This window comes from Crocodylus siamensis, chromosome 7 (genome assembly GCF_052110815.1).
Source record: "Crocodylus siamensis isolate JL-2025a chromosome 7, ASM5211081v1, whole genome shotgun sequence".
NCBI classification, from domain to species: domain Eukaryota; kingdom Metazoa; phylum Chordata; order Crocodylia; family Crocodylidae; genus Crocodylus; species Crocodylus siamensis.
Genome location: NC_143401.1, coordinates 20,273,547 through 20,296,253, shown reverse-complemented (window position 1 = coordinate 20,296,253; position 22,707 = coordinate 20,273,547). Strand labels below are relative to the sequence as shown.

The following is a 22,707-nucleotide window of genomic DNA, read 5'->3' as shown; positions in this document are numbered from 1 at the left end:
GATCCAGATCTGGCCTACAGCCCAAGGTGAGTTTGACACCCAGATGTAGAGCATTCTGCTTGTTTCATGAGCTTAATTGTTAAGTATCAGAATAGCTTTGTTCTTGTTCAGAAAACACAAAACAAAACTCCTTCTTCTTACTCTTCATCTAGCATTCTTGTTGTCACCCCATACATTACTGGGCTGGATCTGAAAACTTCTTAAAGTGCCACTGTTAGCTTCTTTAAGAACCTGTTCGGTCAAGAACATTTATCCCACCATACTTCTTTCAACTGCTGTGTAGTTAACATTTTATGTGCTTTAAGAAGTGGTCTTCTGCAAGCCTGGCTAATCATGCAACAGAGCAAGATATTTTTGTGAGTGAGGAATGAAAGATATATCATACTATAGACTGAAGCCCAATCTCCATAATAATTTATTTTTAAACAACTTCCCTGGAGTTTTAACTTTAGTTATCCCTGCTACTAGCTTTATCAGTTTAAAAAAAAAGATGCAGGCAAAATGATTTCAATACAGACTTAAAGGTCTTATAAACAAACAAACAAAAAAAGGCTTCAGTGTGTTACTTTATTTCAAAATCAAAAAAGTTAATTCCCCTGTTTTCTTCCTCTACCTTCTACAAGGAAACACATGCACAGGTCATAATAGTTCCTTTATAAAAATGTTTCTAATTCCATAAGAAAATATTGTTTGTTTCTTCATATATAAACTGTTGTTAATGGTGTGTAACACTATTTATATCATGATTTTAACAGGAAGCAAGATCTACAGTTTGAAATCTTGAATGCATGCTCTGACTATAAGGCGGCTTTCCCCAAGTCCTGGCTGTGACTTGAGCTATTTAAGAAAAAAAAGACTCTACTTGGCAAGGGCTTTAATTAGCAGAAATTTCCACGCTAGGAATATTATTCTGCATGAGCAGAAATTGCATAGCTCTTGCCTGTAGATGCCTTAGAGATGCCATTGATTGGCCATATTCAGAACAGGGGAATTATGTGACCCAGTGCTAATTTGAATTCCTTTACCAAACACATTTTTATTTCATCATCCCAGCTGCATAAAAGAGTCAAAGTACCAGAGCTTTAAAGACTTTGAATTCCTGCTGTTCTGCAATAAAATAAGGCAAGAAATATTAGCCATCCCTGGTTGATTCTTTAATTCTTTCCCAACAATGTCAAAGTATCAGTGTCCTACAGGTTTTAGTGCAGGTTAAAGACTGATACAAAGTGTATGCTTGAATAGGAGTTTGGAGTGAGTTAAAGGGAGAGAGAACATTTTAATGGGACATTGGTCCAAAATAGCCCAGCTTGTTCCTACCTCCTGCTGCCTCTTCCTCCTTTTCACAGGACCTTGATTGTATAGAAACAGTACAGACAAAACCACAAACAACAAAAGGTTTGCTCACGCCCCCAGTGGAGGTCATGAGCATGCTACCATGGAGAAATAAAAAAGCATCAAAGGATGGTCTGGATTATTTATAAGCAAAGATTAATTAATGGGAGGTTTGAAACTTTCACAACTTGCATTTGGACAAATTTGTTTTTGCAGATTGTTCGTTTTTACACGCAAGGGGCACAGAGCAATGTGGCCTGGTGCTAATTTTAAAAATGAATCAAACCTTTCTTTGCTACAGTCCAAAACCGACAAACTTGTGGTTCAGAAGCTTTCAATAGTATCTGCTCAAATTTGACACTCCAGGGTTAAAAAATCACAAAAGGGTTGTGTTATACAGAGCAACAGTAGCTTTTTCCATCATTTTTTTCAATTATTGCATTGTGCACGCTCCAAGAAAAGTAACTGTCTTGGCTAAAGGAGGACAAGCTTTTTTTTTTTTTTTAAAAAAAGAGGCGGAATGAACAAATTCACCTACAGAGGACTACTCTCCGCTCGAGGGCAGGTCGAGCGCGGCCGTGCCCCGCAGGCGCTAAGCTCCCGCTCAGAACCGCGCGGGGGGGCACGGGCCGCGACGCCTCCACCCCGCAGGCAGAAACCCCTTCAGCCAGTCCTGCGGCCCTCTCCCTCCCCGGGCCGCAGCGCTCGGCTCCGCAGCCCCCGTCCCCCTGCCTGCTGCAGCCCGGCTTCGGCGGGTCTCACGAGCGGCGCCGCGACAGCCGCGTCCGTCCCGTCTCGGGCCGCCTGCTCGCCGCCGGCCCGCGTGTCCGCCCGCACGGCACCTCTCCCGGGGGCCGGGCAGAGGGAGCCCCCGGCCGCGCGGCCCCCACCCCCGGGGCCGGCCCCGCGCCGCTCGTGCCGGGGCTGCGCCGGGCGCCGGCCCTCCCCGTGCGGCGCCGTCGCGGCCGGCCGGGGCTGCTCACCTCGCAGGCAGGTGATTGGCCAGGCGGGCTCGGCATCACGGCGGAGGGGGGCCCGCGGCTCAGCCCCTCGCCCGGCTGCGGGAACCCGGCGCCCCAGCGGCAGCCGCGCGCGGGCGTCTCCGGCAGCGGCCGCTTCCCCGAGCCCCGAGCCGGCCGCCTCCGGGCCATGCCCCCGGCCTGCCCCCCGATGGCCGGCCGCCTCGCCTGCTGCCTCCTGCTGGGGCTGCTGGGCCGCGGGCGCTGCCACGCGCTGCCCGCCCGGGAGGAGCCCCGCGCCGCGGACTTCTCGCCCGCCGGCGCCCACCCCCGCGGCGCCCCGGCGCTGGGCGGCATCGCGCGGGACGTGGTAGCTGTCCACATGCTTAAACTGTACGAGAGGTACAACCGGGAGGGCAGCCGGCCGGGGGACGGCAACACGGTCCGCAGCTTCCGAGCCAGGCTGGGTAAGAGCTTCCCGCGGCTCGGCCGGCCCTGGGGCGCCGCTGGCCGCCGGGGTGGGAGGATGCTGCGTCGGCAGCGGGTAGCATCCCGGGCTCAGGAAGCCGCAAAACGCCCAGGTGGGAAGAGGTGTCGCTTTTCCGCAGCGTCCCTCGCCGGGGGTGTCAGCCAGCAGGGGCGCCCGGCACCCCCACGGCTGCGCTCCTGCGCCCGGGGAGTACGGCGGGAGTGCCGGGCAGCCCGGCAGCGCTCCCAGCCTCGCCTGCAGCTCGGCGCAGCGCCGCTTCTGGGACGCCCTAGACGTCTCCCCGCCGCGGGCTTTGAGGCGGCTGCCGGGGCTCGTGCGCGAGGAGGAGCAGGAGGTTTCTCTCCCCGCGCACGAGCCCTCGCTTGGCTGCGTGCGCGACCTGCTGCGCCGCCGCCGCCTAGTCCGGCGGAAAGGGGGGTCAGTAGGAAAGCCTGCTGTTCAGTATTGGAGGTTTGCCATTTTTGTTTTTTAAATTAACATCTGTAATTAGTTCCTGGAGAAAATAGTTCCTCATTAGGTGACTAATCCTGTTAGCTGGCAATTATAACAAAAGGAAAAGCATCCTGCTTGTGAGAATACCGACAAAGCCTTTTTTTTTTTTAACCTTACTCTTCTAAAACAAAAGGCTCTGTAGTGTTTTAGTCACGTTTAAGATCATGCATTTACAAACTGGTTTTAGACTCAGACTAACTGTATGTCAGTATCTCCTCGGCTTTCGGGTTTTAAAATGCTGGCGATGCAGAGCACTGTACAATAGGGTAAATTAACTTCATTTTCTGTTTTTGCAAGTATATGGGAAGCAAAGTCATAGCACTGTAAGGCCGGGTGGAGGGGTGTGTTATTGCAGTGGCACAAGTTGCAGCAGCACATACCCTTGCATATGCGCTTTGTCCCGGGACAAGCAAATTGCCCTTGAACAGCCCCTCCCAACTCTTCAGCTAGGGAGAGCTGGTGGCCCCAGCGGTCTTACCTGGCAGCCTGGAGCAGCAAGGGCACAGATCAGGCAGAACAGAGGCCTGGCCAGAAGCTCTGTGTGCCAGCGCACGGTTGTTGTGCATGTATTCTGCCACTTTTTCTTCCCGTTTTTTTTTTTTTTACCAGGAAATCCTGGTAGCAAATTTTGGCGCCATGCTGCAAATTTGCAGTGCAGAGCATGTTTTAACTGGTTTGTGGCACCACAAAGAGGCTTGCAGGACCCCAAACCTCACACCTCTGCATGTCTGGATGCAACCTAAGTGCTTTTTATTGGTTCTTATACCCAGGTATATGATCAGCTCCTGGCAGAACATCTATTTTATTAGTAAGGATGCAAGACAAACCCATATATTGGAAAAGGTTACAAACCTTAGTGCTTCAAAGCACTAATCAACCATTAACGGCTTAGGAACAGACTTCCCCTATGGGCAAGTAATTCCATAACTGCCTGACGTAGCAGACCAATTTCTACATTCCTATAATATACTCTTACCCATTCTTTGATTGACCTGCTTTACAAATGGCTTGACTGGAGGCAGATGGTTGAGCTTATTTTAAAACATGAACTTTACTGAGATGCCATTATTATTAGCATTTAAGGAGGATAATTTCTTATTGGTCACTATTGTTATACCCATCTTACAGATGGTGAAACTGAGGTGTATAATATTAGGAGTAATTAATGTAAAATCATACAGTTAGTAAAGGGCAAAGCCAGGTCAAAAGCCAGAGTCATCTGGCTCCCAGTCTAATGCCTTTTCTACCAGATCACAACTCTTACCTCAGTAGCCTGAAATGGGAAGCCCCTCTGGTTCTTTGAAAATATAGTGAGGAAATAAGTGGGATGTGATGAGATTTAATGTTATCTTACTGTAATAAGATGTAAAAAATATGGAAACCAATATGGCAGGAACCCCCCCTAGCTTGCAGTATGTTTTGCATTATTCTTCTCTCTCATTAAATTATATAATTTCTGCACCTCACTGAAAAAGAAGGAAATAAAAAAACCTTATTGCTTTCTTTTGGTTACATGCATAAAGTTTCTATGTCTTGTATTACACAGATAGCAGCTAAGGCAATTGATTTCTGGGATATATAAAACCATGCAATGGCTATAAAAACTGTTAGTGTTCAACTTCACTTTCAGTGATAGTTATTGGTTTAAAAATAGAAATATGTGCATATTTCAGAAAATTCATAAGGCCTATCTGCCCTCTGCTGTAGCATAAAGCTGTTTGCTGAATGAGTAGCTACTATATTATTACATATGTAAAAATTAAGGTAACAAAGTCATGTATCAAAAAGTTAGGAAGTGCCATAATTCAGGTTGACTGTGCAGCCTTAATTTGACTCCCTTATGTGCATGGGCATTATGATATAGTTTGTAATTACATACATGCATTGCTGTTTCCTCATGCATACATTTATTGCTCAGCGTGGATGGAGCCCCCAGAATTAGCAGCCAGTATTCCTTATCTTCTGCATTCAGTGTGTGGCCCCATGTGCTATTTACTGCATACCCTCCAAAACTTACATTGAACTAGTTTCCTCATGGGCCCTTTGCTGGTGCACATCACCATGACAGGAATACTCTCAATAAAAAAAAAGAGGCAAAGAGATGAAGGATAAAACATTGATTGCCTGCTAGCTTTGGGTTCCTGCTTATTTTCTAAATACTTTGCTCTTCATCTTTCAAAATATAGCACCAATTAACTTCACTTAAAGTTGTAAGTGCTCAACAGTTGTACTAATTTGTCCCTATAAGCCTTATTTTGAGCAATCAAAAAAAAAAAAAGGGTTGGACAAGTGAAACCAGATTCTCTTCCATCTGTTAGGTGCATGAGTGAATTTTGGATGTCTAAGTGTGATTCTAGTCCCCCTGTTCAAGTTCCTGAGCAGCAGTTAATGCAAAAGCTGGGTTGCTACTCTTCTTCCTCACTGTTTTTTGTGATTTAGTCATAAGAACTAGAAAACAATGTGTTACAAAAGTAGAAGCATTAATGGATTTTCAGGACTTGAACAGAGTGGAACAGAATTGCACTTCAGCATTTAGTCCACTTAGATGCCTAATAGGTGGAACAGAATTTGGCCCATAGGCTCCACTTGTCACTTGACTGGCATCCAATATAATTTTGTGGCAAAGATGGAAAATTCAGTTTCTCAGTGCAGCTTCCAATATCTGTCTAAACCACAGACCATTTTCTCTGCCTTGGCAGCCCTGCCTTTCATCCACTACACGATTTCAGACTTTGTGAAGAAATGAAACAGTAATGCAACTAGAAATGGGTGAGAGGGGCACCTGTTCCACACACCAAGGTAGGAGGGTTGATAGAATCACCTCCACCCCTGCAGAGTCCATGCCCTGGTGGTATTGCCATGCTGGGAACGCCGAACTAGACCCTGGCTGCTGCTGCTTTAAGAGCAACAGCCAAGGCCAACAGAGCATGCACACCAGCAGCAGCAGCTCAGCCAGGACTATGCAGGAGTCCCGGCATGGATAAGGCTGCTTTCCCCCCTACGCCTCCCGAACCTGCTCTCAGATTGGTGCACAACTGGTGGGGAGATGGTCTGCTGATCCAAGAGAAGGGTCAGGACCCTTGGTCTCCCACAGGGTTTGCACCAAGCACCAACTGTGTTATGTCACTGAAGTGAAATAAGGATCCTGCACATTGTCTGACTCTTTCCCTTTAACAGAGAAAAGCACTTAGTTAGTCTGAAGTCCATGTTAGTCTGAAGTCAGACAGAAAGCAGGGTAGGTCTGCACCTTATAGAGTAACTAAATCAGAAATGTATAGTATAGTCTTTCATAAGCATCTTATTTCATCAGATGCCATGAAAAACCCTTCATTTATTCTGTGCAAAGGTCCTTTCACAGCATCTCATGAAGTAAGCCCTTTGCTTACGAAAGCTCATGCTACACATCTCTGATTTAGTTACTCTATAAGCTGCAAATCTACCCTGAATCATCTAGCCCATGCAATGAGGCAGGGATTCTGTGACAGAAAAAAACAGCAATGCTATCACAAGAGATGCAAATTAAAGTCACATGGGAAAACTTCATCCTAGCTTTTTTGTAGTTTTGAGTGCTTGACATTTGGGATTTTAATGTAACTTGGGGTTTTACTGTAACTTCTGGGATTTAAAACACTAAAAATATGTAGCAGTATATTGTTCTCCTAATATGGAGAACATTAGTGCTCAGTTTTGAAACTTTTAAATTTGTAGCATATGCACCTGGCACTTGAGCTAATGGAGAGTGTTCAGACAAGTGCACATGTGCATTTCCCTGGGGACAAAGAGCAGCAGCACAATATGTACTGCTGCTACTTGTCCCCAGGGAATGCCCATACATGTGTCATAGTGTCATAGTCCTTAGGGTCGGAAGGGACCTAAACAGATCATCAAGTCCGACCTCCTGCCCCAGGCAGGAACGAGTTCCGTGGTCATATCACCCCAGCCAAATATCTGTCCAGCCTCCTCTTGAAGACCCCCAAGGTAGGAGAGAGTACCACCTCACGTGGGAACCCAGTCCAGAGCCTGGCAGCCCTAACTGTAAAGTAATGTCTCCTGATGTCCAGTCTGGACCTTCTCTCTAACAATTTGTGGCCATTATTCCTAGTAACCCTGGGTGGTGCCTGGGGGAACAGAGCCTCCCCCAGTTCTTGCTGGTCCCCCCTGGTGAGCTTGTAAACGGCCACCAGATCCCTTCTCAGCCTTCTCTTGTGTGCTGTGGTGCATGGCTAGTTGCCCCAGGTGGAGGTGGGAAGGCTGGGGCTAGTACCTGGGCTGGGCCCAGCAACCTTACCTGGGGTCCTGGGGGGCTCCCAGGGCTCCAGTGGTGGTGATCCAGTAGTAGGGAGCCTAGCTGGCAGCTGAAGCATGGCTCTAGCCAGCCAGGCTCCGGTTTCAGGCAGCACATGCTGCCACCATATGTGGTGTCCCTCGTTTTTCCACTGCGGGTTTTTGACACCAGGAACACCCAGTGTCAACGCCCCCACCCCCAGCACTGCAAATTAGCAGCATGGGGAATGCCCGCATGTGCAGCATATACAGTGTATGGCACCTCAGATGGGTCTGCAGCACCGCATACCACACATGCACCTATGGAATCTAACCTGTACTAACTCATGGCAGTAGCAAGTTATTCTTTGTGGGGCCCAGATGCTAGAAGGTGGCCTCTATCCAGGTTTTTGGAGGAAGTGTGCTTTAGGGGTAACAGAACACTATTTCTCTATCTCCCCTTCTCTATCCTCTTGCATGTACCCCAGTAGCTTGACTTCTCCCCATCCTTTCCACACACACACAGGAGTTTCCTCCTCTTCTTTCTGGCCATCCAAAGTGTAGTGGTAAGTCATGCTGAAGTGGACACTGGCCTACAGAAGTTCAACTGAAATGGATAGAATTTGGCAAAGGTAGAAGCAACTTTAAAATTGTCACATGATGGAGAGGGGAAGGAGTCTAAAACATCCCCAGCAGATAGGAAAACTCTTCCCAATTTGGCTCAGTATTCCCTAGTGGCCTCTTCATATTTTAACTGATGAGCACTGGACATACAACCACCTGTTAAACATACATCTGGTAGATGTTGGTCTGCAACACAAAGTTTGGAGCTGGATCCAAATATCCCCAAAGCTCAAGGTGGGTTTGGCTTTGGCCAGTGTCCAGAAAGAAACCTCATGTGTACATCACAGTCCCAGGTGTGACTACAGGTCAGGTGGACCTATCCTAACTAGCTTCAAACCAACTGGCTGTGCTGCTCGTAGACAGGTAGCTGTGGCAGCAGAGAACTCAGCCCTGCCCAGCTACCCTGCACTGAAATCCATATTGTCGTGGCTACACTGCCAACAGTACCTAGCTCACTATTTAAAGCCAGCTTGGCTCTGTCTTCACTATATGGAGTCACAGCAGGATAGACTTACCCTTAGTTTCACAGCTGGCCAACTCTGTGCAATTCCATGGAACACTTCTCAGTGGTAAATAGTCCTTTTATTTCCTACATAAAGTAGCCAGATCAACAAGAAGGATATCTAGGGAAACATAAGTAAATCTCTTAAGCAAAAGCAGGTGGGGTGGAAGGACAAAGCCAGAAACTGCTTGTACAAAGGAGGACAAGAACCTGAAGAAGGCAGCTTTGTCTGTTTTACTCCTGTCCTGTCTGTGTCCAACTGCTTGACAAGCAAAGTCATTATCACCATTTTACAGAGGGGGAATCACTTGCAGGTCAACCTGCAGGTGAATGACAGAGCCATGAAGAAAATAAAATTCTCCCAAATCTCAATGGAGTTTTCTACCCACTATACTGGGAAAAAAGCAACCTATGGGTTACAGGCCAGATCCAGACAACTGAGCAATGTCAGTCTGCAAAGCTGGGGCAACATCAGCAATTCTGCAGCAGACTGGCAGGAGGGTGTAGGGTGGGGATGAGCAGCAGCACCAGCAAAGGGAGCAGTGGCCTATCTTCAGAGTGAGCTGAGCTAATTTGGCCCACTGTTCCTAAAACAGTGTTGAACATTGCACTAGGCAACACTGAAACCACTGTTGATAGTGCTTCCTTATCTATGCTGCCTGGACAGTTGGAAGGGAGCATTAGGAGAGACAGTTTCTCTGCTGCTTTGTTGTCAGTAAGTGAAAGAATAGAGGAAGGCAGAAGGAAATGAGGAAGACTAGTCTGGGGGTTAAGGCACAGGTCAAAGATTCAAAAGATCTGGGTTCATTCCTCAGCTTTGTAAAATTGGGCAAGTTACTTGATCTCTGTGTGTTTCAGTTATCCATTGGTACAATGAAGACAATCCTTCTTTCATTTATCTGCATTGTAAACTCCCTGGGGCAAGAACCAGCTCTTGTGGTTACATTCAGTTTTAGGGTTCCTTGATGCTTCAAAAAGAAGCTTGATTCTCCTTCCACTTAAGCTGGCTTTATACTTGTGGAGCTCCTTTGAGGTCCTTGCAATATCTGGCTTAAAGTGAGATAAGTGAAAAGGGATTGAGGTCCATAAGTCTAACTGTTTAGAAACAGTTTGATCATTCTGAGCATTAATCTACTCATTTATTCATTCTCTTGCAGAACTTTTATCCCAGAAACCCCTATACTGCTTCAATCTGACGTCAATACAGGATTCAGAGATGATCCTTGCTGCCACATTTCACTTTTATTCTGACAAACGCCCCCGCCATCGAGAAGTGTTCTGCAAGCGGTCCAAGAACTCATCTTGCCGCCTCCTCCACTTGCCCCAGATCCCACGGCTCAACCTTATTTTCCGAAGCATCCCCCAGAACTCTGCCTATGGGCTGGTCAAAGGGAATGTGACTGTGTTTCCTCAAAAGCGGGGGTCATGGCAAGTGAAGGACATCTCACACATCATAAATGAATCAAAGCTGGCTGGAGAACTTATTCTCTGTGCAGAACTTGACTCTGGAGAGAAATACCAGGGAATTCCTGAGCAGGTTGCTCGCCATTTTCCATACATACTTGTTTATGCCAATGATTTAGCAATAGCTGAACCTAACAGTGTGGCAGTCACCCTCCAACGATATGACCCTTTCCCTTCCAGTGATGGAGATCCAAGCCTGTCTCCCAATGCTTCTTCAGACACACGTGTGAGGAGGGACACATACCTTTCCAGCTCGATCCAGAACAATGAGTTGCCTGAGGTGGAATATATCAACAATGATTACAATAAACATGACATATGGGAAAGTGCCTACAAGTCCCTAAAACCAAGAACCTCACGTAAGGATCGCAGGAGGAAAGGGCATGAAAATACTGAAACACTCACAAAATCTCAGATGCTGAATTTTGATGAGAAAACAATGAAGAAAGCAAGACGGAAACAATGGAACGAGCCTAGGATTTGCTCTAGAAGATACATGAAAGTTGACTTTGCTGATATTGGCTGGAATGAATGGATCATATCTCCCAAATCATTTGATGCCTATTACTGTGCAGGGGCTTGTGAATTTCCAATGCCCAAGGTAGTATAAGCCTTTACTGCTTATAATTTGCAGACATACCTTGTAATCTTTTATCTGGTGTATGCACACTGTATTTGTTGAATGTTTCATGTCTCACAAGATTCTAGGACCTTGTCTAACTTAGTTTAAACTACTCAAACAATAGGATCTTCATCAGCTTACCTTATTTATTTGCATAGCACACACACTTTTCACCCCAAAGTTAGCTATAGGAAATTGGGGGGACTGGGGGGTGTCTTAAGGAAATTGATTTCTTCAGTGCCTGAAAGTTTGGGCTCCAAGCTGGGGCAGGAATCCTCTCCTCAGCTTCACTGTCCCCCTCCCAGTTACGTGATCAACAGGACTGGTCTAACCCTCTCACAGCCACTGCTAAATTAAGGCTTTTACAGTATCAGCCTACCTATAGTGGCAGCCTACCTACTTACTGCTGTAGCAATAACAGCAGCAGCATCACATATGGGGAAGGAGGGGTGAGGTTGATGAGAGTACTCTGCTTTTACTGTCCAGGGCCTTCAGCTGCAAGTAAGACTGTCTACATCCCAGCCATTTTTTTCTTCCTCCTCAAAATGAGGTGTGTGTCTTATTTAGAGTAGTGTGGTATAGGAATAGTTACATTACCTCAGAAACTATGTTGAAGTCTAACAGACTTCTCCCTTAAGGAAACACACTCCAGCCTTCTTCTGGAAGCTATCTTACTGCTTCTTGCATTAAATATTCATTAGATAAACAGGAGCAAGATAGTTTCTTTCCTATTTGGGGATAGGGGCTTGGGCTGGAACCCAGGATCTCTTCCTTGCCAGGAAAAGCAGCCGTGTCACTGAGCCATCTGGTTCTCTTCATCCTGGCCCCACAGATCTTCATTCTCTGGCTGTCCAGTGGGTCAGCTTCAAAAAGAGAGCTGGAGAATACTTTGGGCAATACCTACCCTGTGACTTGGAGGTAAGAGCATTTTGGGAAGCAGGCAGCACAGGTTCAAATTCCTTCTTTTGCTTAGAACCTGGGTAAGTACCCTGATCACTCAGCTATTGGGTTAAAAGTTTGGAGAGTTGTCTCCCTCCTCTAATACCAAACACCTCCTAGTTATGGCTCCTCTGCAACTGAAGTTTTGGGACTTACCCAACAATATGCATATGGATGGCACATATAGCATCCACAGTGCAGCCTATTAAGCAGGCTCAGTAGGAAAGCAGAGTGAATGTAGCTAAATGGAATCCAAAGTGTGCATAAGTGCCAAAAATTGCTGTTGCATGACTACATAAGTTCTGCGTATTTAGACCCAAATCTTGAACTTGTTGTACTCTAAGTTGGAAGGATATATTCTGTACTTTACATAAGGGGTAATATGTCTTTCAATAGTGTTACCATGGAGCTGGGAGAAAATTTTGGGTGACACCATTTTTGATGAATAATGCATATTTGGTGACTGTGAAATATTTTACAATTTTTTCTTTCATTGTGAATTTTTAGGGTGTTTTTTTTTTGACATTTTAAAAGCAATGCCAACCGTTGCCAGGTGCTCTCTGTGTAGTGTTGGGCAAGTCATGCAATCTACCTATGCTTCAGTTACCAACTGATAAAATGGAAACATTTTTTTCTTTTATATGTCTGTATTGTCAGCTCTATGGTTAGAGACAGAAATTATACATAAAGTTGTATAAGTGATCAGAAACTGGTTCAAATCTGTAACACAACAGAAGTTCAGTATACATAAACTGCTGTCAAAGGCTAAATACAGACAGTCAAAAAGCCAGAGGCTGAGTTGATTCAGTCTTTGCAGGTTAGTCTAAGCTGCAAAGATTGAATCAAAAAGCAAATGAACAGACATTCATTTTTGATTTAGGGAATGCAGACACATGCCTGCAGTGGCTCAAGCCAGAAGCCAGGGGGCACTAGAACATGGCTCTCTGGCACTAGCCAGCATGGGTTGTATGTTTGCTTTGTTTTCCTGCTGCCCCCAAGGTCTCTGGGATTTGCAGTCCACAGTCACAGGAACAGGACTCTGCCGGGTTCCTCATCACTTCCTCTTCCTGCTTCCAGGTGCCTCTGGGATTTGTAGTCCACAGTTGCATCCAGCACTAAGTAAACCAGCAGGACTGGGCAACTCTGTACTTGGGGGGAAGGTGAGTTTAACCTCTCTCTCTGACCCCAGACCCTGGCTGGGGTTTGCCTGAGGACCAGCCAGTGAGGCCAGTGAGCTAGCCCTCACTGCTCCAGCTAGGGGGCAGAGAGGTGGAACCAGCCCTGCTCTCTGGAGCAGGCAGCACAGCCCATCCCAGCCAAAGGCTGCAAATCAGTTAAGTCTGGTACTGCATTCAACCAGGTTTATCTTATAACAGCTTCAGCCATTTTGAAACTGGTTTATGTACACTGAACTTCTGTTCTGCTACAGGTTCAAATCAATTTCTGATCACTTAAACCGGTTTATGTGTAACTTCTGTCCCTAGCCAAAATGGCCAAAACCAGTATAAGATAAACCTGGATGGATGTAGTATCACACTTAACTGATTTAGGTTAAATCTGTTTATTCAACTTCTATCCCAGGTCCCCTCCAGATTCAAGTTAACTAGCAGTCCTCTGGCATCTCAGGATGTTTTGCACCTCCCTAGCAAACCCCACCCCTCACAGGCTGGGCAGGCTAGTTTTAGCCCAAGCTGTCTGCTCCAACCAAGCAACAAGGCATGCTCTAGCACTCCCCAGCTTCTTGCCTGAGCCACTGCAGGCACGTGGCTGCATTTCCAGAATCAAAAGTGAATGTCTGTTCACTTGCTTATTGGTTCAATCTCTTCAGCTTAAATTAACCTGCAAAGATTGAATTGATTCAGCCTCAAGCTTTCTGTCTGTACTTAGCCTGTGGAGCAAGAACTGGCTTCTGTGGTTACAGTCAATGCTGGAGCGTTGGGGCTCCTGATCACTACAAAAAGAGGTTTGAGTTTCCTCCCATTTAGGATGTTTTAAAACTGGTTTAACTTTAGAGACCTTATTGTAATATAATGCAAACAAAACTTTTTTGTTGCTGTTGCTTTGAAATGACTCCTCATTTTGTGAGCCCTATAATTTTTCTTTGATATCTTGTAAATGCCCCGTAGGTAAATAGCATTTTTGGCCCAAACATATTTTTTACTCTCCAGAAGTGTCAGCAAGCTGGGGGGAAAAAGATAGATATATAACTCCAATTTTGAATCTCTCCTATTGGAGTAGGTGAAATTTACTTTAAAAGTTCCAGACTGAAGGTCCATAGGAGTCTTGGCATTAATGGCATCTGAACTATGGTTTCCTGTTTTTATTTTTTTCTATTAGAACATAGCTGTATCATGGTGACTCTTTCTTATTAAAACTTACTGACTGACTGAAATATAGTACAGGTATATTCAGCACTGGACAAATGAGACTCCTACACTAACTAAGGTTCACTTTCTGTGTCCAGCCTTGTGACATAGTACCCTATCTATCCTGTTTCTGCCATTTATGCCATGCAGGGTACCACTCTGTTGTGTCCTATAACAAAAAGCAAAAGTCTCACTTAACTTCTGTACCAGACTGGATGGTCAGCACTGTTCCTGTAAGACATAGGGACAATTTATACACGTTCAGAAATTCAGTAAGTATCTCCAGGAAATGCACTGACACGTTGAAAATGAGTGGTCCTAATTTGAGATAAAATAAATGGCTAATTGCACAGTCAGAACACAAACACTTGGTAAAGCCTTGCAGCAATGAATCTAAAAGCACTGAAGGATATACCCTCAGCTTCCCTATATCTAAGATAGATAGATAGGACATGGCAAAACTGCAGATAGCAGTGAGACTGAAGCATGGGAAGACGTACATGAGACAGCTTTACTTAGGTACCAGAAGGAGATACAGAGCAAGACTTCATCACAGGCCAGGCACACCTGCCAAGGATGCTTGCATACTCTGCATACTTGCACAGAGAAACTATCTATGCTGAAACTTGTATTGCTAGCTAATTTATCATTTCTATTAGGATCAAGTTAACTAGATTAAAATTGGCTCATGTTCACCTAAACATACTGCATTCACACCTCCTAATTGCAGTGTAGAGAGACTGGGAGCAAGATAATATGGCTTGTCCACTGGAACACATGGAGTCTGTGACAGGTTCCATAGCACCAGATTTAGTTTCATGTTCTAATCCTGAAATCAACTTGCCCCTTTACTATAATATAGCTGGGTTCTTTTGGGCAAAACAGCTTTTCTGTATCAAAAGTGTGTAGATAAGTTCTTAGTTGTAATACAAAACTGAAATATCATTTTAATAAACTAAGCCATTTCTAAGTTAGGGAACGGTGCATTATCTTTAAATATCTTTTGTTTCAAGAGACCTAAAATCATTAATCTCGTGCTCAGGCTTTAAATACTCAGCTTACAAAGGTGTTAGAAATGAAGCTGTAACTGAGTCTGAGTTACAAAATCAAAATCCAAAATCTTTGTGTGTAGATGTGCGGTGTTTGTTTGCACCTTCATCTATACATCTTATTCTGAACAAAGCCTACTTATTAGTGGCTCACAACTTTTGTTTTAGAGACTAACTGCAATACTCAATTTTCGATCATACCTTTTTAAATATAAGCAACAAAAATTGCACAAAGAATGTCTGAGCAGTTCTTGAATGCAGACTTTAGTTTCAATGCATACAAACTACTTAATCTTGGAGGAAAAGGGAATACTATGTGTAGGAGCAAAAGCAGTGTTGGGCCTTGCCAAATGTGGTTGTCCAAAATACAGTTATAGTTTCATAGCTGGTAGGGTCAAGGGACCTGAGAAGATCAAGTCCGACTCCCTGCCATGGCAGGAAAGAGTACTGGGGTCAAACGACCCCAGCAAGGTGTACATCTAGCCTCCTCTTAAAGACCCTCAGGGTAGGAGCTGGCACCACTTCTCTTGGAAGTTGGTTTCAGACCCTAGCCGCCCTGACTGTGAAGTAGCGCCTCCTTATGTCTAATTTGAATTTACCCTCTGCCAGCTTGTGACCGCTATTTCTAGTCACTCCTAGTAGTGCTCAGGGGAACAGGGACTCCCCCCAATGCCTGCTGGTCCCCCTGACTAGTTTGTAACGGGCCACTAGATCCCCACTCAGCCTTCCCTTGTGGAGGCTGAACAGGTTCAGGTCCTGCAGCCTCTCCTCGTAGGGCCTGCCCTGCTGCCCCCTGATCATGTGAGTGGCCCTCCTCTGGACCCTCTCCATGTTGTCCACATCCCTCTTGAAGTGCGGCCTGACCAGTGCTACATAGAGGGGGAGGATCACCTCCCTAGACTTGCTCAAGATGCATCTGTGGATGCATGACAAGGTGCGGTTGGCCTTCCTGACTGCATCCCCACACTGCCAGCCCATGTTTATTTTGGCATCAAATGACTCCAAGATCCTTTTCTGCCTCTGCACTGATGAGAAGGGAGTTCCCCAGCCTGTAGGTATGGTGCTGGTTCTTCCTCCCCAGGTGCAGCACCTTGCACTTGTCCGTATTGAATCCCATCCTGTTTGCATCCACCCACCCCTGTAACCTGTCTAGGTTCGATTGCAGCCTATTCCTCCCTTCTAGCATGCCCACGTCCCCCCACATCTTAGTGTCATCTGCAAATTTGAACAGGGTCAAGAGTATGAATTCAAAAGCCTGCATATGTTGGTTTGTGATCTTAGATGTGTTAAGTCAGAAGCAATGGTGAAGTTTTTCAAAATCTAAACTATACTGATAAACCTGTGAATGGAGGATGGATCATTTGTAATTGGAAAAAAAGAAGTGGGATTTGTCTTCTAGGATACAGTGCTAGAGTTGTTTGATCAGAGCTGTACTTTACTGCTGGGATGTTGAGAAGCAGCAAGTCATGAGAGAGGCAAGGATTTTTTTGTGAGTGATATCATTGTTGGGATAGATTTAGACAAGATTTATAATGTAGTACATTCTTCTTCAGGTCTGAGAAAAAAGCAGGCCCAGCAAGGACTAAAAACATCCTTTGGGGCTCTGAAATTGGAGGAGAGAGAAATTCTGAGGGGTACCTGGAAGACAAGAAAAGATAGCTTGATTAGTGAAAGGTCAAGACCCTTCAAAAGAGAAGAAAAGTATTATCATTTGTGGTGTGAAAAAAGATTAGCAGGAATCAGGTAGGTTATAGTGAGACATGAAGTCAATATATGTATTGAGTCCTTGGTTCTTAGTGTCCAGCCAGCTTATGAATTTTTGTTCCCAGACTTGCCTTTTAAAGGAGTTTTGCAAATTTCCCTTCAGCATGAGGATAGTGAGGTCAAAGTGAGCGATGGTTCTGTGATGCATTTTCCTACACATGTTTCTGTGTCTGTCTTTAACCTTCTGCCTGTAATCATTCATTCTTGTGTGCAGTTTAGTCTAGTTTCACCCACAGAGTTTCCATGAAGGCATTTGTACACTGGATGAGATATACCAGTTTTTGGAAAAGATGTGTAGGATCTGTGGATTCTCCTGAGTCCATTGTGGGGAATATTGATTGTTGTAGCAATAAAGATGTGATAGTTTTTGCATTTATTGTAAAGGCAAGGCTGTATCCCATTTGATGTGTGTTCTCAGCCCCTCATCACTCATGGCTTTCAAAGAACTTCCTAACCTTGTTCATCTCCTCCATGGAACCAAACTCCCCACTGATTAATAGATATCAGCTGGGACACCCCATATATTACACCTTACTGGAATCTTTCCTCAGGAAGACAGGCAAGCAATCTCTCTTTGGGACTGCATCAGTGAGGCCTAAAGACATTAGATTGCTATCAACCTAGTCTGTATTCTATTTCACTTAGGGCCTTGTTACACCTTACACTATGAGCTTCACAAATGTTGATCAGTGTTAGTGCTAGCTTGAGTTTGGAGCAATCGCACATTTAGGCCAGCAGGGGCCTGGAGAACTAAAAGGTAAGAATACCTCCTTCCCATTCCAGGTTTCCCCCCTACCTCCCAGGGCTCCCCCCAATTCTCCGTCCCCTGGCACCCCGCCATCTCTTCTGCTGGGCTGCTGCTGTCCTCTGGGCTGAGCCCAGCCCAAAGAGCAGCAGCAGCCAGGCAGAAAGGTTAACCCTTCCCTGGCTGCTCCCCCAGGACAGACAGCACAGGGGCTGCAGAGGATACACTGTGCATGGATCTGGGGTGCTGGGCAGGAGTGGGCAGTAGACTGGATCCAGGTGGGGTGGGTGTTTACAGTGTAGCCTAGCCTAGAGTGGCTACACCTCAGTTTAACATGAGCTGGTTAACATGGATCAGAGATAATCCTGCCCTGGAGTGGCATAACTTTGAGGCACCTAAAGAGTGCTTAAAACTAGTTTCAGGCATTAATATGCAGACAGTCAAGGTGTTAAGAGCTCCAAGAGCTGCCCAAAATTACTGTGTAACAAGGCCTTTACTAAAAAGGATGAAGTTTCTAACCTCCAAAGATGTGTAGTTAATATCAGAGCAATTCAGAAAAGACCTATTACTGACATCAGCTTCAAGACTGGATTCCAGCTTAGACAGCAAGCTATGTTTTCCGCAGATGTAAACCAGCATAGCTGCTTTGATGTTAATGATGTTCTGTTGATTTACACTGGCTGAGAATCTGGTTCTGTGTCCATTAGTGTGTATCTGGCTTTGTGGAAAATCAGTGCTCACATTTATCCTTTTTGTGGGATCTACGATAACTAGAAATTTCTTGTTTTTGGTCCTTGTAAAATTTCCAAAACTGAGTTTCATTTTGAGTCAAGGACTTAAACCCCCAAAGAAAATTTTCCTAAAACTCATAAATGTTTCCTGCCTAGGTTTTTGGGGAGCAAGTAAAGAAGATGAGGTAAGAGGAAGCTGACATAAGTGGATGTAACTTACATGGAGGGATTGTAGAGAGTGAAGAACAGCTAAAAAGGCCCTGCAGGTGTCAGATAAAACAAGTATGTGTGTGGGGGAGGAGGTACTTTATTTTATACCTTCTTTAGTTGCTTTTCCTATATCAGTTCCATAATTTTGTCCTCTAAGGACCAAACTGTTCTAAAGTGGGATTGCCCTGGAGGTGAAAGAGGGTGGAACTTGACCAACCTTATATAAACTTGCTTGCCAGTGTGTAATGCATTACCATTTGGACCATAATTATATCATTACATCAACACCATCACTGCAATGCATTCATCTTTGACTATCATAAGCTTTCCACTTAAGCACATTGGCATAAAGGTAATACAAAAACCTAAACCAGCATCACTCAAAACTTGAGCCAGGCTTTCAGAAAGGCTGGCAAAATTCTCCACTTGGCCTGAATTGGGTGGATGTGCTGCTTGATCTCACTATGGATTTGTTATTTAGGTAGCCAGGTTCCATGCTGAGAAACGGTCCATAATAAATAGGTTCTTTCTATGAACATTATTGAGGTTTGTATTTGTGCCCTTCAAGGAATGCAGGCTGTAGCAATCTAAAAATGCTGGCTCTTTGGCAGGCTAATGTAGCGAAGAGATGAGCTGACCAGAGAGCTGGAGAAATGATTTTAGGGATGAAAACTCAAGACTGACTTTCTATCATAAGGAAATCTGTCTATTTCCTATTATGTGTTACAGCCTTAAGACAGATATAACCTCTTGCAGCTTAATATCCTGAGATCCCATAGACTAGTAACTAGGTGGGCTGCTGTCCATTAGAAAGGAGTTAGGGGATTCTGTACAGTGGTGGTTTAGCATCTTGTTCCAAGTAACAACTGCAAAATTCAAAAAAACAAAATGTAATTAAACAAAAATAAAAATCATGTAGCGGTTTTTAATAACATTTAAAATACTGAAGTAGGAGTCTACAGGTCCAAGTTGTAGCCTTAGCTCTGCACTCACTGTGCAGTATTGAAAGCCACCCATTCTCTTCCGTGGTTTTTGCCATCTGTCCAACAGGAATAATAAACTTACCAATTTAGCTTAATTCATTGCTCTTTGTAAAGGGCACTGAGACCTACAGATGGATGGTGCTATGGAAGAACAAGCTGTTGTTTAGCACACTAAAGCATTCTAATTACGAAAAGACAATTTCCAGGATAAGTCACTTGATGAGACCTGCCTTTATTTCAAAGCCCCAAAGGACCTGCAATGAATTTCACAGATTATAGTGGCTCAAAGTACTATGTTTTACTTGAAAGCATTTAAAAGTTTTAGCATGGTTGAGTTTTTACTGATTTTGAGCTATATCTAAAAAGCAGCATAAGTTGTCATTTTAAAGTTAAAAATTAGCAACTAATTAACCTAGAAACTTCTTCTGTATAGTACTTATGTCCTAGATAATTTTGTATGCTGAACTTGAAAAAATCAAGAAATTCCCATGTGTGCAATGCCAATGAAAGCAGAAACATCCCTATTAATGTTAGAAGTAAAACTACTTTCTGCTTATTTAAATCATCCTATATTTTCACATGTATGTAGTATTTTATCTGTTCTAAGCAACAGGACACACTGCCACTGTATGCTGTTCAACAGTTGTAGAGGTGGCTGCATTTTGCTGGTGGTGTGTTTTCAGTTGGGGGTTTCCAGAACTGCAGGCAAGTATTTGTGTACCAAATCTGTGCATGCAGATTCTGAAGTTGTTAATGGCAAAAGCATACCAATAAGACAAGAGAGGTTTGACTATTCATTGACAGTCACTTGCTGAGAGTATGTGCAATAACAGTAACTGTGTACACTTCCGACAGCTGCTCATGATGGAACTGCACTGCACTATTTCCATTCTGTCATAGCTTTTCACACTTTCTTTCCCCCTTACTGAACATTGTTGAACTATTCCCACTAGAAAGTCAGCAGTAAAAATACCAAACAATACACTATTCAGTGCACTGGTACTGTACAAGTTTAACTGTAAACTCATTTTACACACCCCTCTTCCCTCTCTCTCCACACACACACAGGGTCAGTGAGGGGTCTTGCAGGCGTGCAGAGATGGACAAAGCATGCAGTGATTAGAGGCATTGAGTCCTTATCTATGTGGGAGAAATCAACTGGTATAGTGGTTGAAGCATAATTTAATTACTTTAAATTTACTCTAAAGTGGGTAGTACTCCTGAATCACACTTATTTCAGAATTCCTCTGCTTCCATGGCAGAGTAATTATTCCAAAAGAAGGCAGTTGTTCCAGATTAGCATCCACTTGAAGACTTACTCCTGAATAGATATGACAGCCAATTTCCCCACATAGAGGCCACATCTACATGAGATGCTTACTGCACAGTAGCTTACCACTGCGCAGTAGCTCATTTGTACTGCACAGTAGCCTCATGGGGCATGAACTGCGATACAGCGCTACTGCATAGTAGTAACAAGCTACTGCACAGTCAGCATCACCTGGAAGCTGTGCAGGGATGCTACTGTTTCAGTAACGCCGGTTACTGCACAGTCATTTAATACTTGGTTATGCAAGTACTAAATGATTGTGCAGTAACTGCACAGTCAGTGTCTCATATAGATGTGACCAGACAAGACCAAACAGATTAGTGAAGACTAGGAGGAGGAAGGGAAGTAATCTTAACTATGGCTCTTTGCTTCATGAATCCGCAGAGAGCAGGTCACAGCTTCAGTGCTCTCCACCTGTGTAAGCTAAGGAGTCTAGCCCTATGACTGATTGATGCCTCCCAGGCAGGAGTACAGAGAACATGAAGGATTCTGTACTTTACTCCCCTGGGGCTCAAGTGCATGGAGGAAGACATAGTTTATTCCTGTATTTTCACTTTTTTCAAAAAACCTTATCTGCAATCATTTTCTAAGCCCTTTTGGGAAAGTGATTTCCTGTAAATGAAACAGTAATTATTTCTTCCTTTGTTCCAGATTGTCCGGCCATCGAATCATGCTACAATCCAGAGCATTGTAAAAGCAGTAGGAATCATTCCAGGCATTCCAGAACCCTGCTGCGTTCCTGACAAAATGAACTCCCTCAGCGTCCTGTTCTTAGATGAGAACAAAAATGTCGTTTTGAAGGTATATCCCAATATGTCTGTTGAGACCTGTGCCTGCCGATAAGTCCTTACAAATAAACCTTCAATGCAACCAATACATTCTGCTTGACTACACTGGGAAAGTTGTGAATGGGAAATGACTTAGACTGTGTTTGTGAATGAATCCAAACCCTCATCTCCTTCTACAGAAAGAATGCAGAGACACTATAGCAGCACACGTGCTCACCTCTAAGGACCTTAAATGTCATCATTTGTCTTGCAAAGTAACAATGATTCACCTTCCAGAAATTCCAGACGCTTCAAATCTATTTTAACCCATCTAGCTAAGAAATCTGATCATTTTTACTTAAGTTTACCGTAACTGGAGGACTAAAATACATTTTTATATACTATTTTCCTGGCTATTTTACTTTTCAGCTAACCAAGAAGATGGGAACGGACTTTGCAAAAGCAAGCGTATTTTAGAATATTGCTTTTTTACACAGATCTTTTTGCCTAAAATTCATACATTTAGTCCACATATTTATACTGAAAAAATGCTGTAATAAAGGGCTTAATATACATATTTTCCTTCAGGATTCAAATGTAGTGCACTGTATAAGCTTTTATATATTCAGTATATTAATATAACTATTTTTGGTTACCTTTCCATAATATATACTTTGTTTTACAAAAGATGTAACACTATCCCACCGTCATTTCTGTGCTGGTTAATTTCAGGTTCTTAAACATATATTCTCTGAATAACACATACTATATAGTAATATGTTTAAATACTAAAAAATAACCAAGATTTATATTTTTGTAAATTATACTTTATATCCTTTAGGTTGTTACATGCTTTTAACAAAAGCTAATAAATTAAGGTACAGTAGTATTTAAAAATAGTTGAAATGTCTTTCTATAAATACACATTGTTGTATTCTGTTAATTAGAGGAAAAGCAATGCTATCTTATTTGGAATTTCCAGGCTATGCTTGTCACAATATAATTTATAGATTAAAGCCAGAAGGGACTACTATGATCATCTAGTCTGACCTATTGCATAATACAGGCCAAAGAA

At 44.0% G+C, this 22,707-nt stretch overlaps 1 protein-coding gene and 1 long non-coding RNA gene across 2 annotated transcripts in view; one reads left to right on the top strand and one right to left on the bottom strand.

Moving 5' to 3' along the window:
* Window positions 1-2,439, bottom strand: part of LOC149859577 (uncharacterized) — a 114,171-nt gene extending 111,732 nt beyond the window's left edge. Inside the window, exon 1 of the long non-coding RNA XR_016443449.1 lies at window positions 2,316-2,439. This is a non-coding gene — a long non-coding RNA (uncharacterized LOC149859577). The remainder of the gene's footprint in view (window positions 1-2,315) is intronic.
* GDF10 (growth differentiation factor 10) lies at window positions 2,339-22,668 on the top strand. The gene is made up of 3 exons (XM_090056903.1): window positions 2,339-2,758; window positions 9,820-10,727; window positions 21,517-22,668. Exons 1-3 carry the CDS (start codon window positions 2,482-2,484, stop codon window positions 21,706-21,708), a joined length of 1,377 nt encoding a protein of 458 aa, XP_089913029.1. The 5' UTR covers window positions 2,339-2,481; the 3' UTR covers window positions 21,709-22,668.
* Window positions 22,669-22,707: the final 39 nt, after the last annotated feature.